Consider the following 24,454-nt stretch of genomic DNA (forward strand, 5'->3'; position numbering starts at 1 on the left):
AAGGTGTCAACTGGCAACCTCATTGTCATGTGGCTCTCCCCTGGCTCCCCTTCACTTGCAACGCAGGGAAAGGGTGAGACCTTTCAAAGCCGCCAAGCGGGCAAGCTTCCAGCAGCAGCCTGGGAGTGAGCAAGCGGCAGAGCCACCCAGCCGGGCGGCGGGGCATTGGGCCTCTCGTTTCAACTTCTGTTCTGTTCTCCTGTAATGGAAAATTGCTTTGCACAAAGCTAGAGTGTTACAGTTCTTTCCAGCGCCCCTCCCCCCACCACCCCGCCCCTCGGCAGCCTTCTGATCAGAGGGACAGCGCCCGCAGGAAGGTGGAAGGAGGGTAGTTGCGGTTTCTTACTATGTCCCTTGCTTCAGGCCCTGGGCCTGGGTGGTTACTCTTTTCCTTTGGAATGGGACTGGTATCGGGGTCAAAGTGTCCAAATAACTGTCAGTGTCAAGCCCAAGAAGTGATCTGCACAGGGATCCGGTTAACCGAATACCCCCCAGACATACCCCTGAACACCAGGAGGCTGTACCTGAATGATAACGGCATCACTTTTTTGCCAGCAATGACTCTGGGACTCCTCAGTGACCTTGTTTACTTGGACTGTCGGAATAACCTGATTCGCGAGGTGATGGATTATACCTTCATCGGGGTCTTCAGACTCATCTACCTTGATCTCAGCTCCAACAACCTAACCTTGATCTCCCCATACAGTTTCTCCGTGCTCAGCAACCTGGTGCAGCTGAACATTTCCAACAACCCTCACCTGTTATCTCTCAACAAGTACACCTTTGCCAACACCAGCTCTCTGAGGTACCTGGACCTCAGAAATACCGGCTTGCAGACCTTGGACCATGCTGCCTTCCATAGCCTCATAACACTACAGACCCTGTATCTGAGCGGAAACCCATGGAGGTGCAACTGTTCTTTCCTGGACTTCACCATCTACTTAATAGTGTCCCATCTGAACCATCCAGGTGAGGGTTTGATTGGGTGTGGGGACGCGGATGTGACGGAGTAGGAAGAATTAGTTACAGAAAAGGTAGTCGAAAGATGGTCAGGATGGGAGAAAAAGTCTGGGTTAATCTGATTGAAAACATTCTTATGGCTCTGCAAGATCCATCCTGGGGTTGACTGGAGAGGCAGTAGGGTCAGTAGAAAAAGTTCTGGAGGAGGAATCCAAAGAGCTGAGTTCTGGTCCCAAGCTGAGCACTTACTAGTTGGCTGCCCTTGGGAAAGCCAATTTCTCTGAGCCTCAGTTTCCTGATCCATCAAGTGGGGACAATAATATTTCCAAACAGAGGTGTCATGTCAACCTAAGATGGTATGTGTGGAAATGACTGACTTCTGTAACTGCACAGTAGCCAAGTAATACAGGGACACTTTATTCCATTGGTGGACTATTTTAATCTGTTTGATTCAGTGACTGAATTTTTCCAGGATCCGAAAGTAAATTCAGACATGCATAGGCAGTAGAAAATCCAACGGTATAATGTACGGAAGAGAAAGTTCAATAGAGAGAGGAGGAGGGGCACGGGAGCTCCCCAGACAATGAGAGAGGGAGCAGAGAGAAGGGAGAGGAGAAGGCATTTGATGGTTCATCTTCAAGATGCTAACCCAATAAGGAAGGAGAGAATGGCATGAATCCATGAAGAATGGGTCACCAGTACCCACTGTGTCCAGCAGGGAGATTCCAACCTCCCAGGCAGACTCTCAAGTCTTACCTGGTAGATTTCCAATCCAGATGCTGCCACTCTCTCCACTGTCCCCACCCCTCTGCCATGGTCCCTGGGGCCCTCCAACGTCTCACCCCCTCTACTGTTCAGTAACTTTATTGTCCAGTCCTCATCCTCCAATTATCCCACTCCACCAATACTACCTTCACTCAGGAAGTCAAAACTTCAGTTGAATGTGAGATAATTCCTCACAGAAAGCCAGGAGCCACTGATGTAATCTGGCAAGATTGGACTTTGGATTCAAACCCTATCAAAACCATGTCGTTTCTCCCTTCTCTGAGTGTTTGTTCTTGAAAATATTTCCATGCACCTGCACCTGCTGAAGCTTCCACCATGAAGTCTTGCCCAGGTGGCAATATCCCAGAAAGATCCCTAGCCAAAATGACAGGTTTCAAGGGGATCTGGGGGAGAGGGAGCTGAGTGGTGGCAGCACTCCTGGCCTCCCTTCCAGTGGGAGGGTCTTAACGTGCCTTCCGGGCAATGCCTGGACTCTGGCGAGGCAAGCGAGCCTTGGAATGCAAAATTGAGGGAGGCACTAAGAGTGGGTGGCTCCTCACATTTTGTGCCCTAGACACCTGGTCCTGCTGACAGGCACTTCCATCTGAGTTAGAATAAATCGAAAGGAAAGAATTTCATCAGACTATCTTCTTAAGACCACCAATCATAAAAGAATAGAGGAGCAGTTATCTTGGGTGGGTTGCCTGATCTCTCCAAGAGAATGTCTTCTACTTTTCTCAATGACTGGTGCTGTGGTGCTTTCTAGAAAGCTCCCTGAAAGAGGGTCGTGATTGGTCATTCTCTTGCATTAAATGTGGCTTTTAAATGGGATTCTCCTGTCAGTGTTCACATAACCAGCCTGTGAAGAAGCTTCATCTTCTCTTGCCCCCTCCCCATCACACATATATATTTTCCTTGAGCAGAGCCCACCACATAGCCGGGAGAACCTCCTACCCTAGCGGAAAAGGGAGATGTAGCTTGGCCTCGTCCCCAGTCCCTAAACCTACCACTTCACCTGACCTCGAATCTCCCTTCATCAAAATTCTGCTTATAGAGTTATCTCTTGTCAGAATTTTCAGGCTGACTACCTTGGACTCTTTGACTCACTTCATTCTGAGATTAAATAGGATTGTAGACTAGATCTGTTTCACTGCCTGTTCTCAAAAACATCAGAAGTGGGTATCTATCCTGTCAAACTCATAAACTCTTTACGAACAACAGTCTGTCTTTTGTGAGCCCCGCCCTCCCAAGACACTCCCCCCAACAACTACTAATCTGCTCATCTCCCTCTGCTGTTTGGTGGCCTAGAGGAGCCCACCCAGGCCACTTCATGCAGAACTGTGGTCTCGTTGCCCTGGCTAACAATTATTATCTCTTAAAAACACTAATGAGCCCAAGGCCAGACAGAGAACAATTTATCTTTGTAGAGAGATTTGCAGCTGTTAGAGCTTTTCACACATGCTTCTTTACTTTGAGTGTCAAACCAACCCTTAAATTTTGTGCCCTAGGCCTATGGAAGAAGCTAGGATTGGTAATTTAAAAAAAAAAAAAAAAAAAAAACTTTTTTAATGTTTATTTATTTTTGACAGAGACAGAGACAGAATGTGAGTGGGTTGGGGCAGAGAGAGAGGGAGGAACCTCCGAGATGTCAGCACAGAGCCTGACACGGGGCTTGAACTCACAAGCTGTGAGATCACGACCTGAGCCTAAGTCGGCCACTCAACCTACTGAGCCACCTGGGCGCCCCTAGGATTGGTAATTTTAACCCTATCATATGGATAAGAAAATAGACTGGCCCAAAATCACACAGCTACTAAATGGCCCCCCAAAAATGATTTGAACCTCCTGAGTCAGGGCTTTTTTCATGAGACTACTATATCTTAAATCCCCATATTACATAACTATGATCCATATGTTATACGCATCTGGCCACAGCATCTAAATTACAGCTTTATTTCCGATATGACCACACATGAATGCATCCAAGATCATTTCCACTGGATAGTGAGTTCTAGACATGGTAAACTCATCATATGCCTGTGTTCTTGCAAACCCAAGTTCACCACAACCTACCCAAACTCCCAAAGAAGGAGCCTAACCTTGCTTACCTTTGCATCTCAGTCTGGTTCTCCCTTCCCACGCCTACACGTACATACACCCCGTGACAAACACATAAACCCATGTGCAAACACACACACATATACCCACATACATACAAGCACAAAGATGTGCCCACACACACATACCATACATGCAAACATAAATATACACCTACTCACTTACACAATCACCCACATATTACATATATACAACACACATACATATACCAATGTGCAGATACACAGCCACACTTGAGAAGGCACCCACATACACATGAAACCGAGCACACACACACAGTAGAATTCAGAAGATGCTTCTCTTGCCCTTTAGCCAGACCTCGACATAATGGAAGATAACTTATTTCAAGTGACTCTCGTACGATTCATGTCTCAAGTAGAAATATCTTCACTATTGACAAATACTTGTGGCGAATGCTCAAGCTTCCTATTATACCACATTTGCCATCAACAGGTGACCTTGGGCATGTTCTACAATGGAGTGTAGTCATCTCTCCCCACGTACCCACACTGCAGGATATAAGAAGATTCTCTATGAAGTGAGCTGAGTAACTTGGTTATTTGTAGAAAAGAATCCAAACTAAAGATGGGTTTCATTTTAGACCCAGGAAGATACTGAACGTTAGTATTGGGCGATTTTACCTATGGTACAGAATTAAGGTCAGCATGACAGAAGAATGGCAAAATGTAGAACCCTTGAAAAGCAAGAAGTGAAGAAAGGAACTTCCATGCTACCACCACTCAGTCATCCATTCATCCATTTAAATATTTATTGAGTCCTACTAGGTGCCATAAAGTGTTCATGGAGGGAACCAGCCAAGAAGCCTGGAGCTGTGTGTGTAGACTCGTGTGACTGTGGTCATCTGCACCATATATGTCCCATGGTCCAGTCACGTGCAGCAGAACTAACCCCACTGTCCAGACAGGGCAGGACAAAAGAGACTACCATGTGCCTACTGGGCAGAGCAGGCACTTGGGAAAGCCTCAGTTGCAGATGGGGAAGGCCAGACACCATGCAGGCAGGGGAGGTCCTGTTAAAAACAGACATGGATTATAATTCTAGCCTTGCCACTTGCTATTTATAGGATATCAGAGAAGTTACTTAACCTCTCTGAACTTCAACTTCATCTTTCAGACAGGTATAAGAATAGAACCAACTTATGTGGGCTGTGGAGATGAGAACACTTACAAATTGCCATTAGCATTAAGTCTTGCACACAAAAAACATTCAATAAGTGAATGGTTGGCAGGCGTGGGAAAGGTATAGGGTACTTAAGAGAGTACAGACATCAGTTAGGTGACCCCAGGATAAGCAGTGGACTTCAGGAAGGCTCAGCACACATGGAACAAGAGGACAGTGTCCAGGAGACAGGACTATAGGGATGCGTGTGGGGATATAGATAGGATGTGGGGAGGTGGGCAGCGGGTCCCAGGACTCTAATCCCTTGGAAAATGGGATAGCAGGGATCTTAGGGGGAGCTAGGTATTAGACGAGTTATGAACACAGGAGTTCAGACCCTGGGGAACAAAACCAGAAGCCCAAATCAAGGCTTGGTCTCAGCCTGGACCATAAGACTCAGTGCTGGGCCAGTAGTAGCCAAGTGGTTCTTTCTGAGACACCTGAGTCTGGAACTGAACTTCTATCTAAGACAAGCCCCACTTCCAGAAACAGGTGTGGACATGCAGAGATCTTTCAAGAGCTGAGGGCAAGGAGGTCCAACTGTGGGGTAGACATGGCCTTGAAAGCAAGAAGTCACCCACATGGTATGATTTTGTTATCGGAAGAGGACTAAGTGATACCTTGGCTCCCATCCAGTGCCTACCATTGAGTTAAAATTAACCATTAGAGATTTACCCTTTTAGATCCCCAAAAGTACCCCAATCTTGAAGAGGACCCTGCAAAAATATATGAACTTTAGGGCTGAGTAATACTGGTGTCCCCAAGCCTTTATCAGCTCTTAGAGGCAGAAGTGAATTCTTGAGAAATACAATTAGCCAAGATTAGTTCTGCAGCAGTGGGGAACCATGAAGGAAGCCAAGGTCCAGCAAAGAAATGAGGAGATCTTAAAACAAAAAATATGAAGGCAGTAAATATGTCCTTCCCCTATGGCCCATCTTGGCTAAACCCACCCCCACAAAGGAGCTGTAGAGAAGGTTAAATGTTTCATTCATCTATTTCATCATCAATCAAAAGTTTCCCATATTGGCAAGAGGTTCTATTCTATTATCAAAAGGTCTTCATCAAAAGAAGCCCTCTAATGATATACTCACCAGATGCACTAAAGACTATTAAGTCCTCAAAGAGTTCACATACTCACTTTACAAACATGAAAGTCACAGCAGAAATGGAGGTGGGTTGTAATGTGCTGGTTTCCAGGATGCTCTGATCAATGCAGAGGTAAATAGACCCACAGATTCCATTTTCTTTTTGGCCCAGGTCAGTAGAGAGGAGGACTAATTCCTGGCTGGAACTGTAATTTTCCAGTCATTAATACCATTTGAAGGTGAGACTGACAATTGAGCTCTTCCCAGGATAGAGCTGCCTACTAGGACAGGGTCGAATGCCTCTGAAGATGCTCTCAAAAACTCATGCAACTCTAAGCTCCCGGACATAAGGAACCTGACCTCCATCCCCTCTTCTCCCAAAGCTTGGTCTGGCACTGTCCAATAAAAGTCCCTGCAGCAGTAGAAATGGTCATATCTGTGTTGTCCAATACAGTAGCCACTAGCCACATGTGGCTATTGAGTTCTTGAAGTTAGGCTATTGCAATGGAGGAACTGAATTTTTAATTTCACGTCATTTTACATCTTGTAAGTAGCCACATGAATGGCCATTGGCCACCATATTGGTCAGAGCAGCCTTTTAATAAAAGATGCCAAAGCTGGAACTTTAGAATCTAGCTTCCTCACGGGTAAGTGACTGTACAGCCAAGCCTGGCATGGAGATCTCCTGACAACCAGATTCAGTGTTTTCCCCCATGCCATGATACCTCCTTACTCTGAGACACATCACAGTCCACTCCACTCTGAAACATTTGCTGTATGTTCAGTATATGTCCAACATTGTATTGTAATGATGGCTTTCATCACAGAGAATGACGCCATAATTCCTGTCTGTAATAAGACAATCTTGGGATATAAGAGAGAGAAGATGCAATTGAAAGCCAGAAAGCCCTGACCTGGTCCCTGTGATGCCACCGTGTGACTTGGGGCAAGTCACTTTCCCTCTGAGACTCACTTGTCTTTGAAATAAAAAGAGAGTAGGATTAGATACTCTCTAAAGCCCCTTCGAATGGGTAGTCAATGGAGCTAACTAGAAAGATAGGGTGCACTTGGATGCAGGAAAGCGGTGATGAGCAGACAGGGTGCCAGATGGGCAATGTGATGGATCAGTGCTGAGGTGGAGCCATTCCTGGAGATGTAGGCTACAGTCACGTAATTAGGACGTGCATGTAAGTAGTAAGCAGGCAGCCTTGAACTCCTGCGCTGTCCCACCTCCTGTCTTAAGCACCGTCTACTTGACTAAAACAATGCCTTAACTTCGACTGTCCTCCCAGGCTTGGTCTGCTCAACCAGTGGTTCTCAAACTCCAGTGAACATAAAAACCTCAGGCCCCACATACAGAGATTCTAGTTTTGCACAGTGCAAATCCTTAGGCCATATTTTGAGAAACCCTATGACAATGGCTTGTGTTCTAGGTCTACAGTGGTTACCGCCACTGGTGAATAAATTGATTTGCACTGAGATGTTAATGGCTAATAATGTTTTGACATGTTTCCCTCAAGGGGCATTTGCAGTGTGACAGAAAACAACCAGAAACAGTGAGAATTCAGAAAGCAACAGACCACCAGGGGTAGAAGTGGGGGTAGTTTGGGGACAGAGTGTCCCTCTGTGTCAGCTCTTAAGTTATAGTCCTTAAGCAGTCTTGGGTGACCCGGTGGTGGGGCCTACAAATCAAAGAGGAGTCTGGGCAAGAGTGCTGTAGAGGAAGGGGCACCAAGCCGCTCAGAGACATCTGCAGGGAACAGATGGGCTGGGTCATGTGCTATTTCAAGTCCACATCATCTCGAGGGCGTTTTGAGCAGAGAACATCTTAGTTTCATTCCAAGGCTACTTCATCTTGTATTCAAGGCTGCTGTAATAGGATAATGGCCCCATTTCAAGCCACCAAGTACAAAGTCATCTACAGCTGTGCCAAGACTTAGATTTCCAGAATGAATTCAGGTCCTCATACTCTTCCACCATTAATGCTAACCCATCTCCTCCATCAGAGAAATTGCTGCAAAGACCAGACGCCCAAAAAGGGAACAGCTGGGCAGCAGACATTTCCAAGGCCATCAACTTCTCCTCCAGCCCATCTCTCCTCCCTTCTCACCCTGCTGAGAGCCAGAGGTGCAGCCTCATGAGGGCAATGAGGGGGCTGGGAGGGGGGCATCTGGGTCAGTGATCCCTAAACCGCCCAAAAAGGCCAAGAAGAGATGGGGTGGCAAGCACGTGTGGTCTAGGAAGGAGGCTGAATGATTCTCACACACTCTTGAATTCGGCTCACTCGAGACCCCTGAAAGGAGATGACCCAAAGTCCCTTCATGCTCAGCAATGCCAGACCTCTGGTCACCCAACACCAGCCAGGCCTCTGGAAGGCAGTAGTGCAAGGCTAGCCAAAGCAGCCAACCTCAGTTTCCTTATCTCTAGAAGAGAAGAGCTCTCCAGCCCGGAGGTAATCTGCAGAATGTGGATGTGGCTAGAAAGAGAAACAGGGATCCAATCATGAAGGGCCTTTAAAGGAACAGGCAGTGCATCCTGAGAAGCCCTAGGAGGCAGGCGAGCCTGGGTGCAGGGCTGGGAGGCTCCTGTAGGCACCCAGGTAAGAGGAAGGTGGTCTATGGCGGCAATGGGGATGAAGAAGTCTAAATAGGTCAGAAGGAACCATTTAGAAGATAGAAGCAATAGGACACAGGACTGAACTTGACCCTCCCAAGGTTCCTTGTATGCCCTTCATGACTTCTGGCACAGTTCTACGTAATTAATAGATTTGTATATTTAACATGTGTCTTCTCTGGCAGTAAGGTCTATGAGAGCAAGGAACATGTCTGAATCTTCAGAAACTAGCTCAAGGCCTGACACAGAAAAGGGCTCAATAAATATTCATCGAGAAAAATCAATGAATAAGCGAGATGTGGAAAATAACAGACAAGAATTGGCTCAGCCCGCTTTGGGGGCTTCCCTGAGACGGACACTCTTAGAGGAGGGGCAGTGAGGAGCCTAGGGCACAACCATATCCCACCGTGAGCATGTTGAGTGGGAGGGCCCCTGTCAACCAGTAGGTCTTTGGATGTTCTGACCTGAAATCCAGAATAGAGAATAGAGTATATATTTGAGAATCATCAGCTCCCTGGTGACCAATGAAACTAAATGAAGGATGAGATGAGCCAGCAAAAAAGTAAGGGGTAATAGAGCAAGGACAGAAACTTTGGGGAATCCCAACAGAGAGAAGGGTGAAGAAGAGGCACCCATGAAGTACCCCGGGTGGGAGAAGCCAGGGAAGAGAAAGGAAATCAGAGAAGGGTATACTCATGGACGCCAAGAGAAGAAGAGTTTCAGAGAGTGGAAGCAGGTCAAGTAAGGGTTGAGAAAGGTCCGTCAGATTTAGCTACCAAGAGGTCCCTGACGTCTTGGACCTTCCAGTGGCATCGTGGGTGTGGACACCAGAGCACAGTGGGATACGGAATGAACAGCAAGGAATAAAAAGAGTGCAGAAAAAATGTAAGCTTGGGGCGCCTGGCTGGCTCAGCTGGCGGAGCATGCAACTCTTAATCTCGGGGTCACATGTTCAAGTCCCACGTTGGGCGTAGAGCTTTCTTGAACAAAAAAAAAAATTGTAAGCCCTTCTAGGAAGCTTGGCTATGGACTAAAGGAGACAGACGGCCGAGAATGATATGAAGGGGGTATTTCTTTCTTAGGAGCAAAGAGGTCCATGCATGTGTTTTATCTGCTGCTGAGGAGGCAACGCAGGGCAAAGACATGGGGTGGGGGAATAAGCAATGGCGTAAAGCCCCAAGGAGGCAGGAGTGGACCGACTCCAGAGCCAAATGGAGGGTAAGCCTTGAACAGGGAAACTCCCCTCCCCTGGGACCGCAGAGAAGGAAGCGAGGGTAAGCACACATGGGTAAGTGTGAGGATGTGCGGCAAATGGAATCGAGGGGCCCACCCAAGTGTCCCTACTTTTCTTGCAGTGAAATAAAAGACAAAGGACAACTCTGTATCTAGAAAAGTGCACAGGTTCCCGTGATGTGCTCTGTGATGCTTCTGTACCATCAACCCAATTAGGGGATCCCAAAATGGCCCTTTGTTCTTGAGATGATCGTGCTCCCGTTGAACAAGCAAAACCAAGGTGGGCTCTGGATTCAAACGACCTGGTTTTTAATCCTGCCTCTGGCACTTACCGGCTGGGCCACAGTCTCCGGGAGAAGCAGGCTCCTCATCTGAAAACTGGAGATCAATTAGTTCCTAGTTCTGGGGTCGTTGTGCTAATTCAATGAAATCGCCCACGGGAAGATTTTAGAAGTGTACACAGCAAGTGCTCAACTGACGTTGGCTATTGTCGCTGCTGTTACAATCCCTGGTGGCGACTGCCAATACCACAGGGGACATGGAGAGGGGGGAAAGCAGTGTGGGTTTACCGAGACAGGTAAGTACTGCTGTGACTTGCCACTCTTCCTGCTGGGGTGCACTGTCCACGGGGAGTCCCACTCAGGGGGGGCCCCAGGGCTTTTGGGGTGGAGGAGGGTGTTTTAAAGCTTTCAAAATGGCAGCATTATGTGAAAAAAGAGAGAAAGAAACCTAATGCTTAGCCTATATACAGGGATTTTCTCTTTTATCAGAACAGTGGTAGATTTGGCCTTCCCCTCAACCCAAATAAAGGAATAGCCAATGCATCCGATTAAAATATAGTTCAGACAAGAATTAAAATCATGTTAACAGAGTCTTGCAATTTTCCATATTTTCTTCCAACAGCTACGATGCTCGGCCAGAGCGTGTGGCCGAGGTGAGGTGCAGGCCTTGTTGACTCTATTTGACATTCACACAGGGGTAAGGAGCCCAGCCTGGCACCTGAGTGCACTCATTCCGCTATTAGTTTCTGGGCACCTATTAGGTGCCAGGTCCTGGGCCAGGCACTGGGCACACAGCTCTGAACAGAAACAGACACACTCGCGTGAAGTTTCCACTCTATCAGGAGGGGAGTAAATAAGCAAATAAATATATGACCTAATGCCAAGTGATGGTAAGTGCTACAGAAGCAAATGCAGGCAGGGAAGGGAGAAAGCGTGCCTGGGATTGAGGACAAGGCAGATACTTTACACTGGGTGGTTACTAGCGAGGTGACATTTGAGCCGAGAATTGAAGGAAGTAAGGAGACAAGCTGTGGACATAAGACGTGGTGGAGGGGGGCTTTCTAGACAGAGGGAAGAGAGCAAATGCAGAGGCCTTGGGGTGGAATGAGCTCAATGTATTAGAAGGTGAGTATGGTAGAGGCAGGTGGAGGAAGGAGACAGAAAAATAGAGGCCAGATCAGGTAGGACCGCTGGGCCAATGACAGGCTTCTGATTTTGTTCTAAGTGTGACAGGATATCAGGGGCGCCTGGGTGGTTCAGTCGGTTGAGCGTCCTACTTCGGCTCAGGTCCTGATCTCACAGCTCGTGAGTTCGAGCCCCGCGTCAGGCTCTGTGCTGACAGCTCAGAGCCTACAGCCTGCCTCAGATTCTGTGCCTCCCTCTCTCTCTGCCCCAACCCACTCGCATTCTGTCTCTGTCTCTCTCAAAAATAAATAAACATAAAAAAAAATTAAGTGTGACAGGATATCACGAAAGGGTTTCGAACACTAACAGGAATGGCTCATGGTTTGAGATGTGGCTCGTGATGCGAGGGAGGAAGCAAGGAGGGGTCCCAAGTTTCTGCCTGGGTGACTGGTGATCAGTGATGCCCTTCTGCTTCTGAACTTTTCTAAATTGCCTCTCTCCATGAGGATAGCCGTCCGCTACCTGGATTTTTCTGGGCAGATGGGTAGTTATTAAGCAGGCCCAGCTCTAGAGCAAACTAAGAAGAAACTAGAATTTGCCTTTAGCCTCCAAGAACCAACTGGTACCACCCCCCAGCCCGGCCATGCAGCTGGCTCCCCTGTCCCATCAAAACCTTACTCAGAAAGGTGGCCGGTTTCTCCCAGCGTAGGGCGTTAAGTCGTTACCTTCTTTTTCAGAAGACGATACCCTTCAAGCCTTATTCTGTCGGCAGAATGGAAGGTTACATCTCCTGCTGACGGAATCCCATGTACTCACAAGTACACAAGACGGTATTTTGAGGCAAGGGGGTCTTTCTACCCCTAAAACATGCCCATACACAACCCCTTATGCAAAAGACTAGTCCTGTAGCCTAGAGCACCTCTAAAGCACAGGAATAATCGAGTTGAAATTCCTGGACTTGAAGGTCTTTTCTGTAATGTTCCAAGAGTCTATGAATCACTTTTAACCTTTACCAAAGTAGGGACTCTTTATCCAAGGGGGGGGAAATGTATCAGATAAGAACTGTAGGGCCCAAGCCCAAATCCTCCAAATCTTTAAGGTTTCACAATGCCAGGGATGGTTTAGACCAGGAGTCAGCACTGCTTTCTATAAACAGCCAGACAGGAAATGTCTTAGGCTCTGTGGACCTCTGCTGCAACTACTCGATTTTGCCATCTGTTACCTGAAAGCCGTCACAGAAAATACGTAAATGAATGGGCATGGCTGTGTTCCGATAAAAATGTACTTACAAAACTAGGCAGCAGGTTGAATTTGGCCCACGGGTTGGAGTTTGCCGAGCCCGGGCTAGAGAAGACAGCTAGGTGATGAGAAAAAAAGAGCTCTAGGGAGCAAAGGTGAAGCCAATGCCCAAAGGACCGCACATGCGAGTCTGAGAAGGGGGCCTGGCTGGCTGGCTGGCTCTGGTGTTGTTGGGCTGCTAGGTGATCCAATCTAGGCTCCCCTCTAGGGAGTCATTTCCTCTGGGCACCCATAGTACAGCAGAATGTAACAGCGGTCCTTTCAAATTCCAGTCAGGAACTGGTCCTAAAGAGTGAGGCCAAAGACAGGAGCGATTAAGGACTGTTGTGTGAGATCAGACCAAGAGCCCACCATTCTCTCCTGTACGCATCCAACAGACATTTATTGAGCAGGTACCAGGGACCCAAAGGTGAACAAAGAGGGCCTCTGCCGTCAGTTCTCTAACGCTAATGAGGGACTAGTGAGAAGCCCCTTTTGATGGCACGCCCACGACACCTGCACCCTCACTTGTCTCCATCTGCACTTGCCCTCACTTCCTTCTCTGCAGTCGCTGAGGACAGAAGCGTGTCGCTTCCCAGTTCAAGGCTTACCCCTCCATTTGGTCCCGGAGACCACCTGTTCCTGACTCCCCCAGGACTTCACGCCCCATGGCTCACTGAATCCTCCCCAAATTCTCGAAAGGGAAGCAGGGATTTGTATTCGTCTAGTGTCGAGTAATCCAAGGTGGCAAGGATTAGCTGACCCACGTATGGTGTTCTTTCTCCCCAGGCTCCCTTTTTTTCTGGCTGAGCATTATGTCAATGACCCTGGCCCCGAGGGGTATTAATAACAAATAGCATTTTGTTCATTCAACAATCCTGCTTTGAGCTCTAGCATGGGTTAAGCGCGGTTCTAGGTGTTGAGGGAACAACAGTGAACCACACAGACAAAACTCCCATGTCTTCATGGAGCTCATAATCTGGCGGGTGGAGGCAGACGAAGGAGTAGGAGGTAAATCCACTTCCTTGACAAATGCATAATTAGCCGGAGAAAAAAATAAGGCCAACTATACATCTAGTGATGATCGGGCAAGCTAGGGCCTAATAAGGAGAAATGGGGGGAAGCAGGTCTTTTCTCGGGGTTAAGGTGGAAGTCTTAGGACAAAAATGCTAAAGCTGTTAGAAACCGGTGCTGCACCCTGAGGGTGAGAGCAGATACAGTTTAGTAGAGGAGGGAGTCTCCAAATTCCATCCTTCATCGTACGTTGCCACCGCGTGGAGGCTCCACTCAGCCCAGATGGTTCCGGAACACGCACACCAGCACGGGGTCGGGGGTGGGGGCAGGGGGCGCTCTGAGCCTGCACTTGGCTCCTCTGGAGACTCAGGCCTGGGAACCTGCAGCAGAACACAGTGCAGAACTGTGGTCAGAACTGTGGTCCCTGCAGGCCAAGAAAGGAACAGTCTGCCTTACAACCACTGGGTTCAAACCAGTTTTCTGAGACAGAGGCTTCCTGGGCTCCTGCGCCAACAGGTGTGGTTCTGAGCCACAGAAGCTCTTGCTCCTCCAGACACGTGATTCTGGCAGACGGGTTTTCTGCCTGCGAGTAACACGCTATGTGTGGCAATAAACAAGGGGGGAGTTTACGTTTCCTTAGGAACTATTTGCAGGAAGAGTTTAAACATCAATGACGCCTGTAATCGTACCTGGGTGCTCTAACTGGAACAAATGCCCTGCGCCCATGGAGTGGGGCTGACAGAAGGATGACGTGGGGTCTAGTAACCTGTTTCCAATATGAATGAAGGCCCCAGAATTGTGCAGTGCACAGCATATACAACAGTACTTGGTAGCTCTTTGTCAGAGGAAAGGAAATCAAGAAAGCCAGAGAGGGAATAATTGACAAACAATTTATTCATTCTGTAGCACGGGAATGATTAAAACTACCTGGTGGAGTGGTCAGAGTAGAATTTAACTTTGAAAAGCACATTCTATGGTGCCCAGCATATATCAGGCTCTCCAAGATCAGTAGATGGGCCTATAATCTCTAATGTCATTAGGCCAGAATAGAAAAACAACGTATGACTATCAAGCTAGCAAAAAGGACACGAAGTAATAAAATAAAAAGCAACAAGGTAGAGAGAAAGAGATAAAGTATGTGGGACAAATTGAAAACAAATATATCAGTCCAACATTAAATGTTAACGGAATAATTACAATACAAAGTTTGCTAGATTGCATAGAAAACAAAACTCAGTTATATGCTGCTTACAAAGATGTATCTTAAACATAGGAATGTAGATAAAAGTAAATGGATGGAAAAAGATAAACAATGCAAACACTAACCAAAAGAAATTCAATAGAACCATACTAATGTCAAAGACAGTAGACTTTAAGGCAAGAAGCCCTGCTAGAGATAAGGAGAGATAATGTTCAGTGAGGCAAGGGTAAGTTTACCAGAAAGAGGTAACAGAAGTTTCTACACATCCAATAACATATCTTCAATATATGTAAAGCAAATCATGACAGAACGATACGAAGAAGTAGGTAAATACCCAGCCAAAACCGATGACTTTAACATCCTTCTTGCGGTAACTAATAGACAGTGAATAAACTCATAGTAACCAAGAGACAATCGTTTTTATCGATAAAAAGCCAGTAAAGATATAAATGACAAGCCAATACAGATACAGAAGACCTGTACAAAACACGTCCTAGCTGGTATTCACAGAACGACGTACTCAGCAAAGACAGAATACACATCTTTTGGGGGGCACGTGCAAAATTTACTAAAATTGGCTTTATCGAGCAAATTCTCAATAAATTTCAAAGGACTGAAATCATACAGAGTATGTCTCTGCCCACAGAATTCAAGTAGAATTCAACAATAAAAATACAAACTAGAAAATCCCCCCAAAATAAGTGTTTCTTTCAATAAATGATAATGTCTTCTTAACAAGAACAAGAATGAGAAGATATGGATTATGCCTTCACGAATTTTGTCTGCCTGGTGGGGGAGAAAAGATACACTCCCCCTCTGGCAAGTACCCCACCACGACCCCCCGGCAAGAGGCAACGCGATAGGCACAGTGAGAACGCTATGGATGGTTCAGGAAGGGGGACAATCACATGTAGTCTGAGCTATGAGGACGAGGGGGCTGTGGGAGCACCCTGAGAGCAGATGCATTCACACCAGACTTTGAAGGATAGGAAGGACTTGATCATGCAAAAATTGCAGGAGGAGGCATTTGATACAGAAAGAGTGGTGGAACAAAGCTCACTACAACAGGGGTAAGATGTAATCAAGGAATTAATAGTTTAATTTGACTGGAGCAAAGGGAGGGGCACTGGAGTGCTAAAGGAGGGCGAGGTAGAAGGGGGCAGATGCTGAGGGCTCTGAACGCCAGGCCAGGTGGTCTGGATGTTATTCCCAGGCCCACGGGGGAGTTAGAGGAGGGTTCGAGCCAGTGTGCCACGACAGAGCTGTGCTTGAGGAAGGGAAGTCTGGCAGTTGTGTGTGACACGGTCCAGAGCTGGGAAATGGGGAAAATGGGGGAAAGTGGATTTAGGGGGACCTGCTGGGAGGTAGGAAGGCTCCCACCTTGGCAGTGACTGGGGAGCGGGGAGGGGGAGAGAATACAGCAGCAGAAAAACCCAGACCTCCCTCCCCGCAGAGCCACCCACATCCCGCACTTAAGAGCAACCTAACAAAGCCTTAAAATCACTGCTAATTGCCCCTTTCAAGGTAACGCTCCAAAATGGGGAAACGGTGTTTCGTGTTTAGTCTCCTCTCTGCCACCCAAGCCCCAATTTGAAAGCTGAATCTTCTTAAAATAGAATGAGATAACCCCCCCTCCCCAGACACACCCGGACCCACAGAATCTCACATTTTCCTTCCTCCAATACATCTTTCTCTGTATAGTCCCATGTCGGGTCTCTGGCAGTTTGGAGAGATGCCCCAAGCCCTCTCTTGATAGAATTCCCGAAGCCTGGCCAGAAGCCCCCGGCTGCCCACCGCCCCCACTCTGGGGCCTCTTGGGCAAATCGCTAAGCCAGGCTGACTGGACAGAGGCCTCCGGGCATGATTGTGGTCCTGCCCCTTGACAGCAGTTGTCATGGATCCCAGGGCCCCAGCCCATTTTCCTCTCCTGAGAGCTCTCCCCCCGGGCAGGGCAGGGTTGCCCAAACGGCCTCTTCCTCTCCTTCCCTCTGTAATCTTTGCACATAGCGGAGGTGACAGCCCATGGCTTCCCTTCCTGTGTCCTGACAGGTTCCACCAAGAGCCAGTCCTCGACCACATCACAGCTTTCAGGCCATCTTCCTGAAAGTCACAAACAACCCTCACTGCAGGCGTACTGGGGCAGAAGCAAGGCGCAGGGGATGGGTGTTCAGCCCGCGGCGGACTTTGAGGGCGCCCAGGCTGGTCAGCTCTTTCCGGCCACCCAGGCCCAACAGCCTCCTTGCCACTTGGCTCACCTCTGTAACCCCTTTCTCTAATTCCTCTGCTGCTATAGCTCCAGTCCAAACCCGATTTCCCTAACTTCCTTGGTCACCCAAGGATCGGAATGCCTTCACCCATCCGGGAGCTTCTGCCCTAAAGTTTAGGAGAAGCATCTCTCCACACGAGCAGGCTTGTGTCTCCCACGTCTACAAATGAGCTTAGAGAGCTCGGTCTGTGTTTTCTGTGTCTTGTCTCCTGCCTGGATCCTTCAGGTTATCTAGAAACGTCTCTGAGTCTCGGTTTCCTTATGTGCGAAACAAGAATGATAGCACTGTGTGCGTCAAAGCTGCTGTAAGAATTAAACAAGACCTTTGTATACCACTTAGCATGTAGTCTGAGCTTGGCACATAGTAGCTGCTGTTATAATTGGGGGCATGATTATCTCAAGCCCTGGTCTCACCCTGCGTTGGAGGGCATTTATGTGATGCCTGCTGGATATAGTCCCCTGGCACATGCGCACACACACACACACACACACCCCCCTCTGCCTCGGCACGGAGGAGCATGTGGAAATGGGAAAATGCAGGGCTGAGGGCAGAGCTCTGAGTTTTCTGTGCAACTACTGAGCACCAGGCCTGCCTTCCCTCCTGCGGCAATGAAATCCTCTCGACTACCCTGAGAGCAGGTAGCATTCGTGGCCCAGCCCGTGTAAGGTGAGGAAATGGGACTCAGAGAGGGAAATGGACATCCTGCCAAAGTTCACAAACTTAGTAAGTGACAGTCTGGGTCTGAACCCTGGTCTGGTCTGTCTGGATCCAGGGCCCAGTTTGCTTTCTGTCATATACTCAAGTCCACGACGCTTGACACGGGGAGGGGCTCAGAGAAGTAGCCAGGTAGCTGAGTCGGCTGCTAAAAAGGACCGAAGACTCATGTGGATCACGTGATGAGCCAGTGATGTCGACCTCACCATGGAGAAGCAGAGCCGCTCCTCCTCCTGGCTATCCTCTCCCCTGAGCTCCCCGCACCCCGACGTCTTGCGCAGAGGACACACAGGAGGCATTTCTGGGGAATCTTGTCCCTCCGGAGAGTTGAGCCGGGTGTGATGCCTCAGTGGTCCCCGGCGGGACTCAGTCAGGCCCGGGGAAAAGGGACAAGGTGGCTGGAAAGGTGGGAGGCGGGAGGGAGGTGACGGATGTCGGTGGGGGTCAACACTCCAGGGGGATCCTTCAGCCCCGGTTGTGGTTTCTCGTCCCTTGAGCATCCTGAAGGAGCCAAGCGCATTCCCAGGAGGCCACTGAATACAGTGGACCCGGAAGCGGGGGGTGGGGACAAGAAGCAGGGCTGGTGCAGTACTTGTCAAACCTTGCTGTGCCCACATACCACCTGGGGGTCTCGTTCACACCCGCATCCTGCCTCGGGAGGTTTGTTGTGGTGCCTGAGGTCCTGCGTTTCTAACGAGGTCCAGCCCGTGCTGCTGGCCCGCAGACCACGCTTTGAGTAGCCCGGGTCCGCGAGGCCTCTCCGGGTCCCCTTTGGACTCAGGACCCTGGAGGTTCTGCGGTTTCAGCTCTGTGCCTGCTGTGTTTTTCCTCGTAGATGATCAAAATGCCACGTGCACGGAGCCCACGGAGCTGGCGGGGTGGCCCATCACGCAGGTGGGGAACCCGCTCCGCTACATGTGCATCACGCACCTGGACCGCCAGGACTACCTCTTCCTGCTGCTCATCGGCTTCTGCATCTTCTCGGCGGGCACGGTGGCCGCCTGGCTCACAGGCATGTGTGCCGTGCTCTACCAGAACGCCCGGCGCAAGTCGAGCGAAGACGAGACCGAGGACGAACACGGCCAGCGGGGGAACGTCAGCGGGCGGATCTTCAGAAGCAGGGTCGACTCGGCCCAGGACGGGTTCCCTCAGCTGATTTAGCGGCCCGAGACGGCTATCGGACGTGCCTTTCCCAAGGCTCCCCGCCTTCTCTCCGCCCTCCCCTCCCACTCCCTCACAGCTGTCTGAGACACTGACGCCTATTAGTAAAGCAAATAAAATGTTTGGTGGCCATTTCACAAGTTGGTCCCTTCCTGCTCCACCAGCCCAGGGGCACCTCCGTGAGCTCCGCAGGATGGTATAGAACAAGGCTGCTGCACCCTCTTCAATGCAGGCCGACTTGTTTAATGAGCAACTACTATGCCTTGGCTGGCAGGAGGGATATGAAAAACACAAGACTGAAGACCAGTTCCCAAAGAGCAAACAGTTTGGGGCAAGTCAAGACTAATATGAATGAAATGGAGAAAAACGCAAGACCCAGTGATCAGAGCTGACATCAGTGGAACACGCCCACGGGCCAACTTCACACCCCGTCTCAAGACCGCCACCACCATCCCATGGTACGGATACTAGTTGACAGTGAAAAGTTGAGGCCTAGAAAGGTTAAACAAGCGACTGAGGTCACCCAACAGGTCAGGAGCGCAGCCCCCCAAACTCCATGCACTTTCCTTTCCATGAGGTTGCCTCCCCAAGAAATGTTTGGCAATGCAGCCAAGGACTCACCACGTAAGCCTTGTATGAAACAAAGGAGTGAAACCCAGAGGCGACCACCACTTACCGAGCCCCTCCCCGGCACCCAGTCTCACCCCCAGCATTGCATGCATTTTCTCTCCAGGTCAGCCCTCACGACCTCAGGTCAGGTGGTCGCTGTTACCCTCGTTTTCCTGAAGCTCGGAGAGGCTAAGGAACCAGCTCAGGATCAAACGGTTGACGAGAAGCCAAAGGAATTCTGATTCCCAGGCCACTTGACCCCGAAGCCTGTGCCCTGCGTACTGTGAGCTCCCGTCTTTCATGAAGCGCTAAACAGAAGAGCCAAGTGTATACAAGTACGATCCGCCTCTCAGGACTGGCCGGAGGAAGGGAAAGGGAGCAGCTGACAGGCGTGGCTCAACCCCAAGACCCATTCAAGACTCTGATCAAAGGCCCTACCCATGAGGCCAGCTGTCCCTAAACCCCCAACCAGATCTTCCTTACCTCTGCACTTCCTCTGTGAATCCCACATGATTTCCCCCAGATTTGTCCAGTGTAATGGTTAAGAGTAGGAGCTCTGAATTGGGGGCTAGGTTCCTGTCCCCTGATTCTGCCCTTACCCCCGTGTCACCGTAGGCTTCCTGCTTATAATGAGCTTTAGGACCGAGACCTCCTGGTATTCTCTGTTGACACAGTGCGTAGGGAGGTGCCTTACACAAAAGGAGGGGTTCCATAAGAGTTCATTATCACATCCTGTTGAAATCACAACCCACCGATCATTCCTACTCTGTTATGCGGATTGTGACAGGTGACCATGGGCAAACTATTTTACTTCTCTCTGCCTCAGTTTCTTCATCTGTAAATGGCCATCGTTATAGTGCCCACATCATAAAGGGATATTATAAGAATAATGTGAATATATAAATAATAATGCAACATCCTGGGAGAATTTGAGGCTTATAGAAAAGTTACATACAGAGAAGGACAGATTCCATGTTTTCACTCCTATGTGGATCCTGAGAAACTTAACAGAAGACCATGGGGGAGGGGAAGAAAAAAAAAAATGGTTAGAGAGGGAGGGAGCCAAAACATAAGAGACTCCTAAAAACTGAGAACAAACTGAGGGTTTATGGGGGGTGGGAGGGAGGGGAAAGTGGGTGATGGGCATTGAGGAGGGCACCTGTTGGGATGAGCACTGGGGGTTGTATGGAAACCAATTTGACAATAAATTTTATAATAAAAAATAAATAAATATAAAAATAAATAAATAAATAAAAATAAAAACAGTATTAAAGGATAAAAAAAAAAAAAAGAAAAGTTACAAAGGTAGAACACAGAGTTTCCACATACCCCCTCACCGGGTTTCCCCTAAAGTTATTCCCCATAAAGTTACCCCCACGACCGTGGCTTATCTGTCAAAATAAGAAATCCCAAAGCTGGAATTTAACTTCAGACTTCATTCGGATGCCCCTGGTTGTTCCCGTGTTTCTGTTCCAGGGTCTAATCCCACATTTGTACTTGGGACATTCTTCACAAAATATCTAACATGTATGGGGCAAGGGTTCTTCTAAGTGCTTCTATAGACCAGCTCATTTCGTTGTGACACTAACCCTATCACAATGACCCTGTGAGATGGTTACTATTATTATCCCCCGTAGATAACGACATTGGGGCTTCAGAGGTTAAGTAACTTGCTCGACATCACCCAGCTAGAAAGACCAAAATGAGACCAGCTGTGTCTGACTGCAAACTCTTTCTCCCAATGAGCAACAAGTACTGTCTCTCAGGATTTTTTTTTTTTTTTAATGTTTATCTATTTTTGAGAGAGAGAGACAGAGCGCAAGCAGGGGAGGTGCAGAGAGAGGGAGACACAGAACCCAAAGCAGGCTCCAGGCTCCGAGCTGTCAGCGCAGAGCCCAAAGCGGGGCTCAAACTCACAAACCATGAGACGATGACCTGAGCCGAAGTCGGACACTCAGCCGACTGAGCCACCCAGGCGCCCCAGGAATATAAATTACCAAGAAGACCTTGGCAAAAGAAATCTGAATTGCAGTTTTTCACGATAACCTCTAAGATCCCCTGAATGGTCCCACAACAAAATGGACTGAGCACCTACCCTGACCGGCCCTAAGAAACCACAAAGAACAGGCAGGGTTAAGACGCTCAGGGAGCGTCCAGTCTGGTTTGGCAGAGACACAAGTAATCAGGCCACCTCAGGACGGAGTGGAAAGTGAAGGGTGGACGGGGGGTGCTAAGGGACACAGAGGAAGGGCACCTCACCCAGCGGGTGGTGCGGAATCCTGCAAGGTCCCCGTAAGAGGAGACGCACGAGCCGAGGCTCGAAGGCTGAGTTGGGATTGGCCAGGCCACGCGGCGAAGAGGGGGTGAGTAACGAGAAGACATTCTTAGCGACAAGAACTGCACATGTGAAGCCTGGAAGCAGGAGAGAGCCTGGCCTGTCAAAGCTGGAAAACAGAGCCCACGGCAAGGAGAAGAGAAATAATATCGGGGAGAAGCAAGGCCAGGCCCCAGAGGGCCTTCTTCATTCCTGGTGTCGCTCCAGGTTACGACAGGCTATGCTGCAGCCACACACAACCCCAAAGCTCCGTGGGCTTCAGTGTAACCAAGACTTATTTCTCACTCGTGTAAAGTCCGATGGGGGGAGAGCAGCCCCCCCCCCCAAATTTGTAACTACAGCTTCTGGAACATGGGCCTGGGAGGCCCCTTGCAGAAGAGAGAAGAGGCATCCTAAGCGTGTTGCTCTTAACTCCCTGGGCCTGGAAAGGACGCGTCGCTTCCCCTCACATTTCACGCGACCCCCACCTTCACGGCAAGCAAAGGTGGTCTGTGTGCCAGCAAGACGCGATGCCACGGGAAACAAAGTACTGTGTCCACCCCACCATGATAAGGAATTCGAAACTTCCCCCGTGCGCTCAAAGTCTTAAGCACGAGAATCACATGGTCCAGTTGGCATTTTGGGGAAGCTCGCTCTGGCTGTAAGGTCAAGAAGACAGAAGAGGGAGGGATGACAGGAAACAAGGGGACTAGGACACCTGCCGTATCCTGAGCAAGCTGGGAGGGTGACAGAGCAGGGACTGTGGCAATATACACAGAACTGGATGGGTTTAAGAGCTTTGTCAGAGGTAGAGTTGACAGAATTCCAGGAGTGGGAGGTGGCGGAAAAATGGGTAGAGGATTAAGAGAAAAGGGAGTTAAGGAGGGTCCCAAATTTCTGACCTGGACAGCTGGTGGCCGTGGCCGGAAGAGCCCCGGGCACTGAGGCAGGGAGAACGAGTCTGTAAAAAACGGGCAAAGATAGAACCTGGGGGGTGGGGAGGGGCACGTGTGGAGCCACAGGGGCAGGATGGGAGGGTAAAGCCTGATTCTCGGCAAAGGGAAGTCAATAGGCAGTGCCTAAAACTGAAAAAATCAAATACAGGATCAATATAACCATATTCTTTGGTGATATCAAAAACACAAACGAAAAAAATCAGCCAAAAGCGTTTCATGCGTCTGCCTCTAGCGAGTAAAAAAAAAAACAACACAAGGAAATGATGGAAGACTGCCATTTTCCATAACAAATTTTGTAGAACTACAACTCTTTAAATAAACTATGTACATATATATTTGATTACAAAAAATGAGTGTTTCTTTAAAAAAAAGAAAAGACTGGGGCGCCTGGGTGGCTCAGTCGGTTAAGCGGCCGACTTCGGCTCAGGTCATGATCTCATGGTCTGTGGGTTTGAGCCCCACGTCCGGCTCTGTGCTAACAGCTCAGAGCCTGGAGCCTGCTTCGGATTCTGTGTCTCCCTCTCTCTGCCCCTCCCCCACTCATTCTCTCCCCCCCCCCTCTCTCTCCCTCCCTCCCTCTCTCTCTCTGTCTCTCTCTCAAAAATAAACATTAAAAATTAAAAAAAAAAAAAAAAAAAGACTGGCTGCTGCCGGGTGTTGCTACCTTCAAGAGGTGTCCTTCACCACTTTGCACAGAGGGGTGTCCACCAGGATTTCAAAATTTTTAAAAATTTTTTTAACATTTATTTATTTTTGAGAGACAGAAAGAGAGCACAAACAGGGAAGGCGCAGAAAGACAGGGAGACAGAAGCCGAAGCAGGGTCCAGGTTCTGAGCTGTCAGCACAGAGCCCAACGAACCATGAGACCATGACCTGAGCCAAAGTCAGACACTTAATCGACTGAGCCACCCAGGTGCCCCTGTCCACCAGGATTTCAAAGGGCAACATGCCGGGGAGGGGGCTCTTCCTACTTCCTGCCATATGTCATCATTCATACTGTGACCCTGAACTTGATTCTCAGAAAAATCAGAAAGGGCTTTCTAAGGAAGACCATGTTTGACCTGGCTCCTGAGAATCACAGAATTTCCGAAAGGAAGGAGCACTTCAGGTGGGTGTTAAAGGTGAAAGCCTGGCAGACAGAGAGAGAGATGTTCTGGAATGACAGTAGCTCTGTTTGGCGGCCCAGAAGGCAGATGCAGTGCTCTGGGATGGAGACAGAAGAACAATTAGGTGGCTAATGGCACTGTTTGGGGCAGGGTACTCGCAAAATGAGGTCTGTGGGCCACCTGCATCAGGGTCCTAAATACCACGCAGTGCTTCCATCTTCAGGAGGGGGAGTCTGCATTATAGTATGTTTTCTGGGTGAATCCTGCACACCACTAAAATTTGAGAAACACTGGTCGAGCGGGAGGAGATAACATCCTGAAATAAAATAGTAACAGTTTGAATGGAAAGGAGGAAACAGTCATCAGACCGAGGGCCTCTTGGATCCAGAACTGGCCTCTGCCAGCAGTCAGGGCACATGGCCCCACTGCCTAAAGAAGTGTCGATGATAGGGAGCCAGCAACACCCCACACTTCC

The 24,454-nt window shown here is 48.9% G+C and overlaps 1 protein-coding gene across 1 annotated transcript; it reads left to right on the forward strand.

Moving 5' to 3' along the window:
* Positions 1 to 67: 67 nt before the first annotated feature.
* Positions 68 to 19,134, forward strand: LRRC52 (leucine rich repeat containing 52). The gene is made up of 2 exons (XM_019465713.2): positions 68 to 969; positions 18,669 to 19,134. Exons 1-2 carry the CDS (start codon positions 348 to 350, stop codon positions 18,992 to 18,994), a joined length of 948 nt encoding a protein of 315 aa, XP_019321258.2. The 5' UTR covers positions 68 to 347; the 3' UTR covers positions 18,995 to 19,134.
* Positions 19,135 to 24,454: the final 5,320 nt, after the last annotated feature.

The sequence above is a fragment of the Panthera pardus genome, unplaced genomic scaffold (assembly GCF_024362965.1).
Source record: "Panthera pardus isolate Hobbes unplaced genomic scaffold, ASM2436296v1 HiC_scaffold_21, whole genome shotgun sequence".
Classification (NCBI taxonomy): domain Eukaryota; kingdom Metazoa; phylum Chordata; class Mammalia; order Carnivora; family Felidae; genus Panthera; species Panthera pardus.

Excerpts from the sequence above, each read along its gene's own strand:
- LRRC52 (XM_019465713.2), top strand. The coding sequence starts at position 348 with ATGTCCCTTGCTTCAGGCCCTGGGCCTGGGTGGTTACTCTTTTCCTTT. Across the intron at positions 970-18,668 it reads GTCCCATCTGAACCATCCAG|ATGATCAAAATGCCACGTGC; the intron begins GTGAGGGTTTGA and ends TTTTCCTCGTAG.